The sequence below is a fragment of the Orycteropus afer genome, unplaced genomic scaffold, assembly GCF_000298275.1.
Source record: "Orycteropus afer afer isolate SDZICR_OR568_19922 unplaced genomic scaffold, OryAfe1.0 scaffold00067, whole genome shotgun sequence".
Classification (NCBI taxonomy): domain Eukaryota; kingdom Metazoa; phylum Chordata; class Mammalia; order Tubulidentata; family Orycteropodidae; genus Orycteropus; species Orycteropus afer.
Window position 1 is genome coordinate 3,554,533 of NW_006921654.1, and position 16,636 is coordinate 3,571,168.

Here is a 16,636-nt window from a genome sequence, read left to right on the forward strand (position 1 = left end):
ATGTAAGTAGGCTGGGCTGCTTGTACCAACCCAGATGGTGGTTACTGGCATCCCCTTAGCCTGTGAACTCATGAGAGTAAGGAGGGTACCCTATTCATGACTCTAATCCCTGCGCTCATTGCCCACCCAGTCTGGGAGCTGGTACAGTGCAGGCAGCCCCAGCTGCGCGGGTGGTGAAGGGTCTCAGGGGCTGTCTTTTTTCTGCCTGTGGCTTCTTCTCAGCCTCGGGGCGCCTCTCCCCACCCATCTGGCTCCTCTTACCTTCTCCAAGCCCATCTGGCCTTTGCTTAGGCCAGCCCCTACATCTGGAATGTCCTCTCTCCTTAAGGCCATCTCTTTAAATCCAAATTAAAGCCACTTTTGAGGGGCAGAAAAACTTCAGCAAGCCCAAGCTGATCCCTAGTCTGCCCTCCTAGCATCTGCTTCTCTCCCCTCTGAAGCATTTTCCCAGCAGTCATCCACGACTACTGATGGGGCACTCACCCCGATTCTGTACCAGGGCTCAGTCCATTGTCTCTCCAGCCTCCGAGCCAACCCCCTGCCTGCTCAGGGACACTATTCCAGTATTTCTCCTCTCTCCCACATCATCAATTTCTGCCTCTCTGTTGAATTATGTCCATCAGCATAAACACATGCTGTTATTTCTCCATTACAAAAAACAAAACAATACCCCCGCTTGATCTTCTACTCCTCCACCTTCTGCCCCACGGCTTCTCTTCTCCCTCCAGCTGCTCCTCAAGAGTCATCTACACTGTTTCCTGTTCTTGCTTAAATTCACTTCACTTAAGTTTTTGCACCTCCCCCCCAATCAAACTTGCTCTGATAAAGGACCAGTGATCTTCGTATTGATCAGAAGCACTTGACACAGTTAATCATGCCCTCCTGGAAACACTCTCTGCACTTGACATCCTGAGCAGTCTCACTTGGTCTTCCTCCTTCCTCACTGGCTGTTCTTCGTGGTTTCCCTTGCTGATTCATTCCTACTTCCCAAACTCTTAATACTGTAATGCCTCAGGGCTTGTCTACAGAACCTTTTCTCTTCTCACCAGTTGCACGCCTACACCTACATGACAAAGGAGCCCTGGTAACCCAATGGGTTAAGTGTTCAGCTGCTAACTGAAAGGTCAGCAGTTTGAAGCCACCACCAGCTCTACAGGAGAAGACCAGGGAATATGCTCCTGTAAAGACTATGACTAGGAAACCTTTTGGGGCCATGCTACTCTGTTCTCCAGGGTAATTCTGAGTCAAAATCAACTCAATGGTATACAACACCTCCCCCCTGCCCCCGCAAGTGATCCCATCTACTCTCATGGTTTAATATATCATGCAAGCTTTGTTCAAAAACTTCAGACCAGTGCCGCCAGTTCTCAGTTCAACATCTGTACTTGAATGTGTAATGGGCATCTCAAACTAAGCGTGTCTCCTCCTTTAAATGTTTTCCCCCAAGTGCATCAGTCCCTCCCACACTTCCCTCAGATCTGCACACAACAAGTTATTGGAAAAGCCTATAAAATAGTAAACCTCCTTTCCCAACTCCACAACCTCCCCTTCCTTGCCATATTGTTCTCCACAGTAGTTATCACCATCTGAAGCTGAAGTGTTTGTTAGTTATCTGCTTCCTCTTGAGTGTCTTCAGAACCCAGAACAGAGCCTGACCTAGAGTAGTTGCTCAATAAATGAGTGAACCCAAGAGCCCTTCTCCTCAGAACTGGAATAATTTCTTCTCTGCATTTTGTTTCCCTATCTAGACTTGATCTTCCTCCTTGGAAAGTGCCTAGTTTCAAGGCTCAGGCTTCACTGGCATCCCCTTAGCCTGTGAACTCATGAGAGTAAGGAGGGTACCCTATTCATGGCTCTTTCCTAGATTCCTCACTGGTCCCCGAGCCTCTACTTGGGCCAATCCTCTCGTTCTCTTCTTTCATTCAACCTACCTGCTCTCAATTACCAGAATTCTCCGGTTTCTTTCATGTGTCAGGTCCTTCCGCCAGGAATGCCCTCCCAATGTCTCCCGGGAGCAAACTCCTAACCATCTTTCAAGGCTTGGTTCAGGCCTCACCTCTTCTGGGAAGGCTTCCCAACATACAAAGGCTCCCCAATGCCTAGGCGGTTTATCTACTGCCCTAGGCTGTCACTGTCGGAGCCTAGGTCTGTGTCTCCCCCCCATCACCACCACCATCCCTTGAATTCCCCAGGGCAGTAACGGGTCTCATTTGGCTCTAAGTCTCAAGCACCCAGCACTGGATGCAGATGAATGAACGAATGGATGGGGGGAGGAGCCCCTGACTACTGAAGGCGGGGTCTGATAATAAATGAGAGGGTGTGGTCTGCGCTAATAAGAGACCGGGAGAGGAGAAGGACCAATGGGGACGGAGAGATAGAGGAGGGGCGTGACCTGCAGCCAATAAGCGGTGAAAGGCGTGCCCAACATGGGGCGGGGCTGGAGGACAATGGAGGGGATTCCTTAGTAGATAAGGGATCGCGTCGCGGGCCGTCTCAGCCTCCCGGGGGTCCCGTCCGCGTGCCGCGTCCCAACCTGTTCGGCCCTTTACTCTTCGTCGCCGTTCCCGTTCCGCAGCACAGATCCCCTTCCGTCCAGCCCGCGGGAGCTGACACCGGTGACGCACCACTCGGGCGCGCGCACGCTCACAGGCTAGCGCGCGGGTTCGCGTCAATCTCGAGCCCGAGACCACTGCGGGGGGCGGGGTCCTTCACCGGGTCACACCCGTGGGCGGGGACTCGTCTTAGGCCCGCCTTCTCCGCGAAAGCCAGGAGGGTTTCAGGGCTTCCGGGGCGACCTGGCCGCCAGAATCGTTGCAGCCAGACTTTGCCCCAGGTGGATACATAGGTGCAGACCCGGCCGCGCCTGGAGAGGTGGGATCGCATTCTGTACACCATCCGTACTGTGCATGACCCCTGACCTTTGCGGACACTTTTATTTCACTACCCCCTCTTTCCCAACACACACACAGATGCAGGCACCCAGAGGTCGTGGCTTTATTCTGCGGGCAGCCGGGTGTCAGGAACAGGGCCCCGAGGGAAGGCAGGAGGACGGCGCGGGTGTAGGCGCAGGCACAAGGCTGAAGAGTGCTCGGCGACCAGCTGGGGGCGAAGGCGGCGGGCCAGCCTGCAGGGAGCTGAGGGCGGCCAGGCGCTGCTCCCGGGACACGTCCCCGCGCAGGTCCAGGAGGGCAGAGACGTGGTCCTCGCTGCAGGGCACCAAGGAGGTGCGTCAGCCCCGCCCCACCCCTGCCGGGCTGCCCCTCCTCCGCGCCTAGAGTCTTCTCACCTCACGTCGGGGAATTGTTGCCGCAAGCCCGCCACCTCGAGGCCAAGCAGCGTAGGGTCTCGGAGATTCAGCAGCTCCCGCAGGGCGAGCAGCACTGGCACGCACTGCGCGCTCTCTTCCAGGCCCTGCTCACGTGGAGTAGGGTCTCGAGCCGGCTGTCGGCCACCACCCCACCACTGATACCGCGTCCATCTGTCCCTCCGCAGAGTTCTTACCAAACTGACGAAGAGGTCCCGGAGCTGGGTGGCATCATGCCTCAGGCGCTCTGCGGCCTGGGCCCGCTCCTCGGCACCACGACACACTAAACGGCCCTGCATCAGAGCCCGCAGGTACTGCAGCACCACCGTGCGTTCCACCTCAGCCAGCAGAAGCTGTGGGGAGGGCGATCAGTTGGGTCCACATCACCTTTGCCACTGGCGTCTCTCCCTGCCCTCCTCCCCAATGCACCTGGACTGCGGGGCTCCGCACGCGCCGGAAGTCCCGGCATAAGCTTGCCGTCCGCTCACACACACCATCCAGCAGCTCTGGGCTTGACAGCCACTGGCGAGAGGGCAGAGCCGCGAAGAGGGGCTGGAGAAGGGCAGAGGTAGCGCTGGGAATAACCTAGACCCGGCGTTTCCGGCAGAGGCCTCCACACATCCGCTGTCTGTCTACCTCCCATCCCTACCCGAAGTTCACCTGAAGCTCTGCCAGCAGCGCTTCCAGCACAAGTCGGCAAATCCTCCTCTGCAACTCGTCCAGCGCGGCTTCCACCCGAGCCAAGGCCACTGAAGCCACCCCGTCGAACTGCAGGACAGACACGGACGACCTAGGTAGACCAAAATGTGGCTTCAGGACCAAGGCCAAGGCCCTCAGGGCCTTTAGAGGTCCAGCTACCCGGGCGCCACCTAGTGGCGTATGTGTGTGGCGGCAGGGGACGTGAGGGGCTGCTCCTTAATTTCTGAAGGTCTGAGCCTGGGAGCGGTGGGTTGGAGAGCCACAAGGACCACAGCCCGGCCAAACCTATCTCTATTGCGCGGTGTGACCTTGAGCAAGTCATGCCTTTAGGTTCCTGTTTGCTCATACGTCAGGGGAGAGAGTTAATCCCAGTCAGGAATGAGTAAAAATCATCATTAATTTGTTTGTCCTCCTCTGTCCTCTCCCCCTGTCCCAGAACATAAGACCCATAGAGGAAGGGAACTTTTCTGTTTTGTTCACAGCTGTAACCCTAAACATTATCTGGCACAGAGCCTCGATAAATATCTGTTGAATGAATAACTGCACTACTCTCTGCCAGGCACTCTGGTAGGTACTTTACATGTTATCTCATGTGATCCTTGGAATATCTCATTATACCCACATAATACTAATGGGAAAAGGGAGATTCAGAGAGATTAGGTAACATGGGCAAGGTCATACAGATAGTAATTAGCAGAACTAGGATTGGAACCTGGAGCTCTGTGAGTTCAAAGTCCCTAATGGCCTAGCATGGGCTGGTTACATACATGATAGGTGCTCAGTCAGGGCTAGTAAAGATGAAGTCCATGTCCACCTTGTACCTGAGTGCTGTGTGGTGGTTGAGTGTGGCCAGAAGGTAGGGCACGTACTTAGGGGCTATTGCTTCGCCCCTGAGGTGGTCTCGGGAGAATCGGATCAGAGCATCACTGAAGCTGCAGTGGGCAGAGGGGTGCCGTTGTCATTCTGATGCCCCCCAACCCTATTATTAGTTGCCACAGAGTTGATTCTGTGGGCGACCTCATGTGCGCACAACAGAACTGCTCCACATGGTTTGAGGCTGGGACCTTTTGGAAGCAGACTGCCAGGCCCGTCTTCCAAAGTGTCTCTGGTTAGGTTTGAACTGCCAATCTTTTGGCTAGTAGATGAGTGCTTAATCATTAATGCCACCTAGGGACCCAAGGACTCCTCCCACAACCTTAGTTCCTGGTCATCCTGCCCCACCTCCACAATACCAAGGCCCAGTCTGAAGGAGCCCTTTCCCAGTGGGGTGCCTTATTCACTCAGAGTCCCTTAGGGTGCCCTGGGAGCAGGGCTGGGTGTTGGGCATGGGTCAGTGTCTTGGCAGACCTCCTCAAGAACGCGCCCAGCTCGAACAATGCCATGCCATGCACCCGCCGCTGCAGTGACTCCCCGACCAGGCTGGTCACACGGATATTCTCATTCAGGATCTACGGGCAGGGATGGGCAGCCGTCAGCACAGCCCCAGCTCTGTCCCTTCCCCTTTCCCCTGGGGTTGCCCACCTGCCTGGCCACCTCCTACTGACCTGCAGCACAATGGCTGGCATTGGTGAGTGGTAGAAGCCAGATGGGTCTGTGTCTGGCTCCTTTTCCAAGCCCCATTCAGCTACCTCCCCATCCAATGCCTTCTGCAGCCACTGGGCCACATTCGCCTGAGGGAAAGGGTGAAGGGCAGCAGGATGTAGTGGGGCACAGGGACAGGTAGACATGTGACCAGTGAGAGACTGCACACAAAAGCCTATAGCTGATGGGCTGAGTTGCTGTGCCCGACCGCTCACCTGGACTTTGGTCACAAACATTGTCTCCAGATGTTCGACATTCTCCAGGGTCAGCAGGGGCTCCAGCTGGGACACATCAGCCTCAGGCCCCAGTTCCAAGCTCCCCATCATTTCTGGCCTGGAGATGGGTGGCAGGAGTGACATGGAGCCCTAGCTTCCAATCCACCCACTGCCCCCTGTTCCCAGGGCACTGACCCCAGGTACACATGCTGTGCCCAGTGCAGCAGGCTGAAGGCATCGGCAGCTCCCAGCTCAGGCTCCATGAGGAGTTGCTGTAGGCTGCGGCGCAGACCACCATGGAGAGTGCGGGCCCACAGCTGGACCACTTTGTAGTGTGGTGGGCAGCAGGGCGCTATCAGTGCCTCGGCTGTGACCAACTCAGCTGGCAGTGCTACCCGCAGAGTTTCGAGCCACTCCGCTAGGGCCCCTGGCACAGGCAGCAGTGATGTCCCAAAATGGACCCGCTCCAGTCCCTCCTGTAGCGCCTGCAGAAAGCGCTGCCGCCAGTCCCGGGGGGGTTGCCCAAGGGGGGTTGTGCGCCCAGCTTCTACCTCGGCCACACGCACAGCAGCCACCAGCAGGGCTGGGTCCTCCCGTGCCAGCTGCCCTGCAGCTCCCGCAGCCACCTCCACAGCACAGCCCAGTGCTTCGGTCAGAGGGCCCAGGCCCTCGAAGACTGGCAACTCCAGGCCCCCCAGGGGTACCCATGTGTCCTCTCGTAGCTGTTCCAACTCCCGCAGGCTCACGTATGCCTCCAGGAGCTGCTGGGCATCAATCAAAGCCTTCGTGTGGGCCACTGCAGCTGGCACTAGGGAAGAAGAAGGGACAGGCTCGGGCCTCAGCCTTCCCACCTGTGCAGTGGGTCCAGTGGTGAACGCTGAGGCCTGAGCGTGGGGTGACGTGTAAGACAGTTAATAACCATACAGTAGTGCACTGGCCAATCTGACAGAACAAAGGTGAGGTCCTCAAAGGCTGATGGGCCAAGCATCACCCTTTGAGCAGGTGGAACATGAGGAAGTCAGGAGTCCCAGAGGCAAGTCAGAGGGAACTGGGGAGCCATGTTACTCACTCAGCCTGTTAGGAAAACATTTCAACGTACTAACAACCAAGGTGGCCAGAGTAACTTGACCAGGTGTCAGTCCTGATTCAGACATTCTATACTGGGGAACCCCAGAATAAATGACTTTGCGTCAGCCTTCATATGCCATTTGAAGCCTGAGGTGCTCTCTGGAAGGCCTCAGGTGTGTCCCTCCATGCAGTCCTTACACAGTGATCAGTGATGTTTGTTGACTGACTGCTGGAGGGCTGAGGTGTGGGACGCCTGCATACTCACCTGCTTGAAGCCGGGGCAAAAGCTGAGACAGGGCCTGCAGTTGCTTGTGTTGGACAACCTGCTCCTGCAGGGGCTCTAGGGTCTGTGCAGCCTCGGCCATGGCCTGGAGCAACCCGTGGGCCTGGCCCAAGGCTTCCCGAATCCCCTGCACAGTCTCAAGGGCCCGGGCAAGCTGCCACACACCAGTCTGCACGCCCTCCAGGTATGACTGCACCACCGACTGTGTGCGAGAGGCATCCTATAAGGCCTGACTGGCCACAGCTCACCCCCAGCTTTCCAGCCCCTGCTCAATGCCCACCTTGATGCGGGCTTCCAAGGAGGAGGTGCGCTGCAGCTCACGGCTGCGGTACTGGCCCAGCCTGGCCAGCTGCTCCGGCCGGTAGAAGACACCGGAGGCCCACTTTAACGCTGCACCCCGGGCTAGCCGTTCCGCCCGCTCCTGCTCCGGCCACTCAAGCCCAGGACAGGAAGAGCCTTGGAGGCAGCAGCATCAGCTTCAGTCAGTCAGGCAGGGCCCTGTAGGAAGCTGCCACCTCCTTTCCTTTGTCCGTCCACCCCTCTCACTGCCCTACTGAGCTCCAGTCAGGTTTGCCTTACAGAACTGACCCCACCATTCCCACCCTCCCAGCCATCACCTGCCTCCAGCCCACCCAGCAGGCCTCCTACCAGGGGAACGTGCAGGCTCCATTTCGTCCTTGGATACTGGGTTCATGGCAGGTCCTGGAGGGTACAAAGTTAAGGTGGGAGTTGGGCTGAGGAGCTGGGTCAGAGCAGGCAAAGTGGATGCTCAGGCCCCTCTGAGAAGGAGGGAGGTTTGTGCCCACCTCCCTCAGGAAAGGAGAAGAGGGCCAGTGTGATGGGGGAGGTACCTGGGAGGCCTTCACCCATGGGCCTCAGTTGTTCCCTGTAAGGTAGGCATATGCCTCCGCTGGGCCCTGCTCCTGCTCTGAGTTGCAGAGGTCGGTTTGGTGTGGAACTCACCAAGTGCTGTTCTCCCTCCTCCGCAGACAGCCTTGGCCTTGAAGATGGCCCTCTCCCCCAGCCCAGTGGCAGAGCAGGTGGCAGAGCACGTCCTTCCCTCCACTCACTCACAGGGCCTCCAGCCCCCTCCTGGGCACACAGCGGACCTCTCGCCACGAAAACCTCATTTCCCCCTCCCAGCCCAGGAACCCCCTCCTTCTGTGAGGCCACTCCCTCCCCTCCACCCAAGCCACAGGCAGAAAGGAAGGAAGCCAGTCTTTAGCTCTTTATTCCCAACAGGAAAGAACATCCGAATTTGAGATGGGGTGGGGAGTGCTGAGTGCCACTTCCCTGAGGGCTTGGGGGATGGGTGTACTCCATGTGGCCACAGAGGCCTGACCAGCCCACGGAGATAACTCCTAGTGTCCTGGACACACACTGGACTGGGTCCTGCCTAAAGTGAGGGCGGGGTGTGCAGAGATATAGATACAGACATGGCACAGTATGAAAAGTGTGTTGGCGGGTTTCTCAAAAAGAGGGTGTGTACCTCTGGAGAGGATCAAAAGGCCACAGATGGGCTGTTGTGATCAGGGTGAAGAGGGGGTGATGGCGAGAGGGAGAGTGAAAGGCCTTGAAAGCGGTGCTGAACTGGAGTCCTATGGTGAGGATGGTGGAGAACCATGGAGGGGACTCCAGGGAACGAGTGATGTCATGGATGCCACAGTAGATTGCCCTTCCCCTAGCTGCCAGGAGTGCAGTCTGCTCAGGGTTCACAGCTGAGTCTTGCGGTCAATGTTGTGGTACAAGGGCCTGGTCCCTTTGCCTGAATTTGGAACATTTTTGAATGACCTCCAGCTTCAGAGCTTCTAGAAGGATGGGCTGAGGCATCTTTATTTTTACCTCCTCCCCCTGCCCATTTCTGCTGGTCTCACTCCCTTACAAAACACTCCCCCCAAAACACTACCTGCAGGCAAATCCCTGTCTCAGAGTCTGTTTCCCAGAGACCTTGATTTAAACAATAATAATAAATAACAAACCAAAAAAAAAAACAAACTCACTGCCCACAAGTCAGATCCGACTCATAGTGACCCCTCCTTGGGCTTCCGAGGTGGTATCACTATAGAAGTAGATTGTTCAATCTTCCTGCTGAGGAGTGGCTGGTGGGTTTGAACCACCAGCCTTCTGGTTAGGAGTCTAATACTTTAGGCACTAGGCCACCAGAGCTCCTGAGCTCCTAATAAATAGTGTTAACAATAATGCAAGGTGCCATCAAACACAGAATCCTTCCTACATGTCAGGAACTGCTCCAAATGCTTTCCATAGGTAAACATGTATGCACCGGCTTTTAAGTGGTTACAATCCAGTGGTAGTAACTGGACATTTGAGTTCCACAGTGTGGGGGTAAGAGAGAGATGAAACTGGGTGCAGAGTAGGGATGGATTGGAGTAGACAAAACCAAACCAAAACCAAACCCATTGCCGTAGAGTCATATCTGACTCATAGTGACCCCTCCTTGGGTTTCCAAGGTGGTATCACTATGGAAGTAGATTGCCCAACCTTCCTTTCAATGAGTGGCTGGTGGGTTTGAACCGCCAGCCTTCCGGTTAGCAGTCAAATGCCTTAGGCACTACACTACCAGAGCTCCTACATGTAATTAGTGCTTCCTGTCTGGCCACGAAGTGAGGGACAGGAATAGAGTGGGTGACCACAAGACGGCGGGGCAGCCTCTAGGAGGAACAAGTTTGGGTTCATCAGGCAGTGTTGCCTCTTCCTTGAAGATAGGGGCGGTGGCAGAATTAATGGTGTTGGAACAGGTTGGCAAGTAAGGTTCTGGTGGCTCCCGCCTTCAGTACTGCCAGGGCCGCCCCCTGACCTTTTCCACATCCCTCCTCCACGGTGTCCTGAGCCCGAGATCCCCGGATTGTTTTCGTCCTCTTCGGCGGTTGGACATTTGATGATGGTCCCTCAATTTTTGCGGCGGTGCTCGCAGAGAGGAATTGTGCCAGGTTCCCTGGAACGGCGAAGGACGGAAGCGGAAGCAGCGACGCTGGCGCCGGCGGCCGGGCGACCCGGAACGGAAGCGGAAGTGGCGGCGGCGCCGGCCTGCCCTGGCCTGGCGAGGGGAGGTGGCGGGCGGGCGGGCGCGATGGCGGAGGCCGGGCCGCAGGCGCCGCCGCCCCCGGGCACCCCAAGCAGGCACGAGAAGAGCCTGGGACTTCTCACCACCAAGTTCGTGTCGCTTCTGCAGGAGGCCAAGGACGGCGTGCTTGACCTCAAGCTGGTGCGACCCGGGTTAAGGGGGCGACGGAGGGGATGGTGGGCCAGGCCTGGGTCGAGAGCGGGAACCTCCGGGACGGCCCGGGTGAGCTCTCAGAAAACAAGCCACCGTCCGTGTGCTTTCTCAAAAAAAGGACGCCGGGGGCCGTTTCATTCATTCGATAGATGGCATTGAGCGCCAGCTATGTGCCAGGCGCGGGGCTGCAGGTACTGGCCCTCGTGGCCCTCTCCGCTTGGCAGAGAAGAGCATCTAAACGTGCTTTCAGAGCTTCGCCAGACGTCTTCCTGCCTGGGAGTCCAGGGGTGCTGTGGTGCCTGAGTGGAGGGTTGGGACCGAAGCCGCCTCCTTCTCAGACCCTGTCACGGCGTAACTGGGGGCCTGCTGACCCGACAGGCATCGAGGGAGTTTGAGTGTAGGTGGGTAGATGGCTGGGGTGTACTTGGGAGTGGGGCTGAGCATCGTGCACTCTGTTCTGTCTGCCAGGCAGCTGACACCCTAGCTGTGCGCCAGAAGCGGCGAATTTATGACATTACTAATGTACTGGAAGGTATCGGGCTAATCGAGAAGAAGTCCAAGAACAGCATCCAGTGGAAGTGAGTGGGGCATCTAGGAGAGCAATAAGGTCTCCTACCCAGAAGTGTCAGGGGTGTGGGGTGTGGGAGAGGTTCAGGAGAAAGCAGAGGCCATGGGACTCAAGAGTTTCTGGCAGCCCCTCTCAGCCCCACTCCCTGGACTCAGGGGCGTGGGGCCTGGCTGCAATACCCGGGAGATTGCGGATAAGCTGATTGAACTCAAGGCGGAGATCGAGGAGCTGCAGCAGCGGGAACAAGAACTGGACCAGCACAAGGTGTGGGTGCAGCAGAGCATCCGAAACGTCACAGAGGACGTGCAGAACAGCTGATATCCTCCTGGTGGGCCTGCTCTAGGGGAGCGGGGAGGGGCCCTCCGGTCCACCTGGGTTTGCTCTGTTATGCCCTGGCCTTTGTCCCTCTTGGGAGACTAGCCATGCAGCCCAGGTCTGGGGCTGCCTTCTCAGGATCCTCCTCCTTAAGTCTTGGCCTTTGATCCCTCCGGGTGTGGAACCCAGGCCCCACGACTTTCTCTGAGTGTTTTTGTGTATGTCGGACTTCTGCTAAAGAGCTGGGTCTTCTCTGTGGGCTGCCATCTGTCACCCTAGGCAGGGCACCAGCCATTCTCCTTAACCGCCACACCTTGGCCTACGTGACTCATGAGGACATCTGCAGATGCTTTGCTGGTGAGCAGAGCCTGGGGAGGGGGACTCAAGGGTGGGACTGGGCTGAGCTACAGCCCTGAGCATTAGACTCAGTGTCCGTAGAGAGTTCCACCTCTTAGGAGGGTTCCTGGGGCCTGCCAAAAGAGGAACCAGGTATGGGTAAGTCCTGATTCCAGGGTCTGCTGGGACCTTGTGGAGGGCAGCCATACTGAGTGGGCACAGGATCCTGGGGCTGCCTCCATCTGTGCTGTCCTTTGGGCTTGGCTTCTCAGGCACTGTGGAGGGAGAGAGGGAGAGACTTGAGTGCTTGTGTGTAGGTGTGCTTACGAGCAGGGAGCAGGTGTGCCTGCTTCCAAGTGTTGTTCAGTTGCATCATGGATACGGGAGTCGTTCCTGCACGCCCCCAAGCTGGTCCTGGGAAGACGTTAGTCTTGGCCAGAATACTGGTCCCTAGGGAGCAGTCCCATGAGCTGATTCATGACATTACTGCCCCGTCTCCAGCAGTGAGGTGCCCGTGACTGCTGATCTTCTGCTTCACAGATTTCCTGATGACTTACCCCTAGGGTCTCAGAAGGGAAATTCTTTAGTTCTGCCCTAGCTGCTGTGGGGGATAGGTGCAGTCTACTGTCTAGTTTTCAAAGACCATGATCTCCTGCCTCACTCTAAGGGCAGGCAACCCCCATTCCAGCTGAGCCTGAGCCCATGGGCCTTGACCAGCCCCCTTGTCATTCTAGGAGACACCCTTCTGGCCATCCGGGCCCCGTCAGGCACCAGCCTGGAGGTACCCATCCCAGAGGTGGGTGCTCAGCCCAGCCAGACAGGGTTGGTGGAGGGCGGGTGCTGGCTGTGGGGCTCGATAAGTCCCGGGTGGGGCAGGTATGGGGGAGGCCTGGGGTTTGGGGTTATCTAGGAGGACGGGCAGCTTGGGGTGGGAGAGGATGCTGTTCCCTGGCCCAGGGTCAGGCAGGAGCCAAGACTGCTCCCAACTCCACCCCCTCCCCTCCCCCCCAGGGCCTCAGTGGGCAGAAGAAGTACCAGATTCACCTGAAGAGTGTGAGTGGGCCCATCGAGGTGCTGCTGGTAAACAAGGAGGCATGGAGCTCGCCGCCTGTGGCTGTGCCTGTACCGCCCCCTGAAGATCTGCTTCAGGGCCCCCCTGCTGTCTCTACTCCTCCGCCTCTGCCCAGGCCTGTCCTGGTCCAGCCTCAGGAAGCCTCACGCCCAAGCAGTCCCCAGCCTACCGCCCCTGCCCCTGTCTCCAGCGGTATTGAGGCCCAGGGGGTGGCTGGCCCAGCTGTTGAGAGCACAGGTGAGGCACGAGGGGTGGCTGGTGACAGTTGCCTCCTGGGGCCAAGGGGCAGTAGCTGTGTGTTGTGGAATGCCGTACTCGGAGCTGGATGAGAGCTTGTGGGGGTTGACATTTCCTCGGCTCCCACTTCACCTCCCCTTGTTTAGCAGTGCACAGGCCCTTTGTAGCAGGCAAGCTGTGTTCAAAGGGCATAAAGTGGCAGTGCCCCCAGCTGCACCTGTGCTCACTGCCCTGGCAGCCCCTCTTGAACTGAGGCCACCGCAGCTATGTGATCCATGAGTCCCCCTTTTGGGCTCACACCTGTCTCCAGTAACTTGTTTCCAGGTTACCTCTTGTGGGGTGACTGGCAGTGCCTAACTCTCCTTGGGCTTAGGAACCACACCTGTGGTCATCCTGGCCATGGTTCTAGCACAGCATCCCGCCCACCGTGTGACTGGGAGGGGAAGTGGTTGCAGTGAGTTGTGGCCTTAGAACTGATAGCAAAGACAGTAGTGAGCTCAGCTCACTCCCTCTGGGCCCCACAGCACTGGATACCCGGCCGCTGCAGTCTTCTGCCCTGCTGGACAGCAGCAGCAATAGCAGTTCCTCTGGACCCAGCCCTTCTACCTCCTTTGAGCCCGTCAAAGCAGACTCCACAGGTGGTGAGTACCTGTCCACTGGGGCCAGTGAGGGCCCAGCTTCAGCTCAGGCCTGGGTCAGTGACAGAATTGGGCCTGGAACCCAGCCCTCCTGTCTCCTCAGCCAGAGCTTACCAGCTCAAGGGCCTCAGCCACCTCCCATTAACCTTGGTCTTTGATACTACAGCCCTCTGCCAGCTGGAGTGAGTGCTGGTGCCCTTTTTGTCCCCTTCCTGGGCTAGCACAAGGCCCATGGCCCTCTCTTGAGCTCTGTGTGCCACCCCCTGGACTCAGACCTCAGGAAAGCTCTCTCTGGGGGAAGGGGCTGAGACTTGGTCCTGCCCTCAGGTGCCAAAGGGGAGCAGCAGACTTCTGGGATAGGTGATGCCATTGGCCTGGTGTCCTCTCCTTCCTGTGTCTTCAGTGTTTATCTCTTCCAGGACTCATTCTTCTCAGCCCACAGTGTTGCTCAGTCTCTCTCTTTATGACATGATCTTCCTCTCTGTCCCCCTCTCACACTTCCTGTGTCTTCTCTAGTTGGACTCCTTGAAAAAGGTTGGGCCCCTCACCCCACAGTGCAACACCAGCATTGTGCGCGACGGGTTGGCATATGCATCCAGCGGCTTGGGTCCTGCTCAGGTGCCTGCTTGCTCGGTGTTGGTGCTTTTTGCTGCTGTGGCTTTAACGATGCTAGCTCTCAGCCCTTTTGCCTGACTGCCTTCTCCTTTTCAACCTCTCCCTGGCATTCCCTTAAACATTGGTACTTTTCTGGCCCCTGGCCCATTCTATCCCCAAGAGGGCCTCAGCCCCAGCTCTGGGTGGGTGAACCCAGAGCTGTCTCTGGTCTGGCTCTTGCACCTGAGCTGCAGGCCTCTGTGTGACCTTGTCTCCTGCATGCTGCCTCTCCTAGGATTTCATTCCCACACGGCCTCAGCTAAACTTACCTTCTCTCGAAAACTGCTTTCCTGCCTCTCTGCACACCCTCCTGTGAGCCCCAGTCCTCTGGACCTCCCCTTCCTGTGTCGCTCCAGTTCCATCTCCTTTTTCCTCTCTCTACTCCCAACCCCACCTCAGCTAAGAGTTTTTCCCCAGACATTGCTTCCCGTCTGTGCTGCACCCTCAACCCGTAGGGTTGGTGCTGGGTACTTCCAGCCAAGATGCTTTGGCATCCACCTCTTTACCACAGCTGACACAGGGATCTTTCTGAAATGTGAGCCTGACCATGACAGTCCCTGTTTATACAGTCCCTTTGGTGCTGGGTCAACTCAGAGCTGCTAAGCCTGGCAGAGTGAAGTCCTTGTGATCCCACCCCAACACGCTAGCTGCTTCCTCTGCTTCTTATCTGCCTCTTCCATCAGACCTTTCTGGTGGAGTAGTGACCCCATAGCAGGTGATTTGTCCTGAGGTGTGGGCTCTGGCAGGCACCACACAGGTTCTCAGTGTGGATGGGGGGGACAAAACATCCTCATCAGGCAGGGGGTGCCCGGGAGCTCAGAAAGGGGTGGGTGGGTCTGCTCCTTTCTGCAGTGCCACTGAGTTAGGCTACCTGTGCCAAGTACCTGTGACATGCCTTTGGTTCTCTGGGCTCAGCACTGAGGAATTTGGGTCCAGCAGAGGAACTCTGGTGGTGGTGTGATTAAAGTATTGGGCTGCTAACCAAAAGGTTGGTGGTTCAAAGATGAGGCATTCTGCTTCTGTAAAGATTTATAGAAATCCTGTGGGGCAGTTCTGCTCTGTTCTGTAGTGTCCATACGAGTTGTATTCCACTGAATAGCAGTGGGTTTGGTTTGGGTTTAGGGGAGACCAGCAGACAGTGCTGGGTTGGCTGGGGAAAAGGCTTGCATCCTAGTGGGGTGGAGCCCCAGGGTGGATGGATGGAATCTGAGGAAGGCAGGGTCTGGAGTGGGACGGCCTCCTTGTCTTTCAGTTTTGGAACTCCCCAAAGAGCTGTCAGAAATCTTCGATCCTACACGAGGTAGGGCTGTGTTCCTCCCTGGGGCTGAGCAGCACAGTTCATTGGTTCCCACTGTGGTTTTCTTGTCCTTCTGAAGAGCTGTGCTTGGTACCTGGGGCAAAGGGGAAAGCTGCTGGTGGGTGGGGGAGGGTCCCCTTCCTGCTCTGGTGGGTGGAGAGGTAGGAGCCGGAAGTCACTGAACCCCCCTCCTTCCCAGAGTGCATGAGCTCAGAGCTGCTGGAGGAGCTGATGTCCTCAGAAGGTGGGTGGTCCAGGATGGTGAGGGTAGGGTGGGCAGGGGGTTGGGTGGCAGTTGGGTGGGGGCTTGGCTCGGAGCCTCAGCCTAGTTCTCTCTGCAGTGTTTGCCCCTCTCCTCCGTCTTTCTCCACCCCCCGGAGACCATGATTACATCTACAACCTGGATGAGAGTGAAGGTGTCTGTGACCTCTTTGACGTGCCTGTTCTCAACCTCTGACTGACAGGGACTTGCCCTGTGTGGCCAAGACACAGACTTTCTGACCTGGGGGACCTCCCCCCACCCCATCCCTACATAGCCACAGGCCCCTGGCTTCCCCAGCCTTCCCTCACTGCACAGTTCTGCGCACGACTCCCACCCCAGCCTCCTGCACACATGCCTGACTGTGCTAGGGGAGTGGGGGAGGGGGCTCAGTCCCTCCAGCCTGGAACCAGAATGTGTGCCTCTCCTTTTCCTGCACCCTTTCCCACCTTGTGCCCTCTCCAGGCCCAGGCTCTGCTGCCACCCAGTGGCACAGAACCTGAGACCCATCCTCCTCCCAACAGGACAGGTTGTCCAGCCCCACTGCCCTGTTCCTGCCAGTCCCCTCCCCTTAGGGAGGGAAGAGTGAGGTGGAGCTGCGGGTATACCAGCACCGCCCCCAGTCTTCGCTGCTGCCTACCCCTGACCCTACAGCTCCTCCTGACCTCTTGTGTGTCCCCCTTCTGCTTAGCCCTAGCCCTGAGAAGCTGTGGGTGTGATGGGGTGCTAACCAGAAGAACAGAGGTCTCTAGATAGTCATCTGGGTTGGTTGGTCCCTGAGGATAGCCCCCCGTTTGTTCTTTTCCCTTCAGTTAGAGCCATTTGCAGAGATTTAGAAAGATTTACATAACGAATGGATTCCTATATAAAGATTA

General features: G+C 57.1%; 2 protein-coding genes across 2 annotated transcripts; one reads left to right on the plus strand and one right to left on the minus strand.

The window, feature by feature from the left end:
* Positions 1-3,016: 3,016 nt before the first annotated feature.
* EXOC3L1 (exocyst complex component 3 like 1) lies at positions 3,017-7,844 on the minus strand. The gene is made up of 13 exons (XM_042780863.1): positions 7,799-7,844; positions 7,431-7,606; positions 7,133-7,352; positions 5,995-6,607; positions 5,800-5,917; positions 5,548-5,673; positions 5,351-5,451; positions 4,825-4,935; positions 3,965-4,094; positions 3,734-3,856; positions 3,502-3,657; positions 3,287-3,411; positions 3,017-3,206 (listed from the first exon to the last, which is right to left on the minus strand). The coding sequence occupies exons 1-13, from the start codon at positions 7,842-7,844 to the stop codon at positions 3,017-3,019; spliced, it is 2,235 nt and encodes a 744-aa protein (XP_042636797.1).
* A 2,394-nt stretch (positions 7,845-10,238) lies between these two features.
* Positions 10,239-15,959, plus strand: E2F4 (E2F transcription factor 4). Its single transcript, XM_007940243.1, has 10 exons — positions 10,239-10,373; positions 10,854-10,963; positions 11,109-11,270; positions 11,582-11,625; positions 12,339-12,400; positions 12,616-12,913; positions 13,369-13,554; positions 15,458-15,505; positions 15,702-15,746; positions 15,844-15,959. Exons 1-10 carry the CDS (start codon positions 10,239-10,241, stop codon positions 15,957-15,959), a joined length of 1,206 nt encoding a protein of 401 aa, XP_007938434.1.
* Positions 15,960-16,636: the final 677 nt, after the last annotated feature.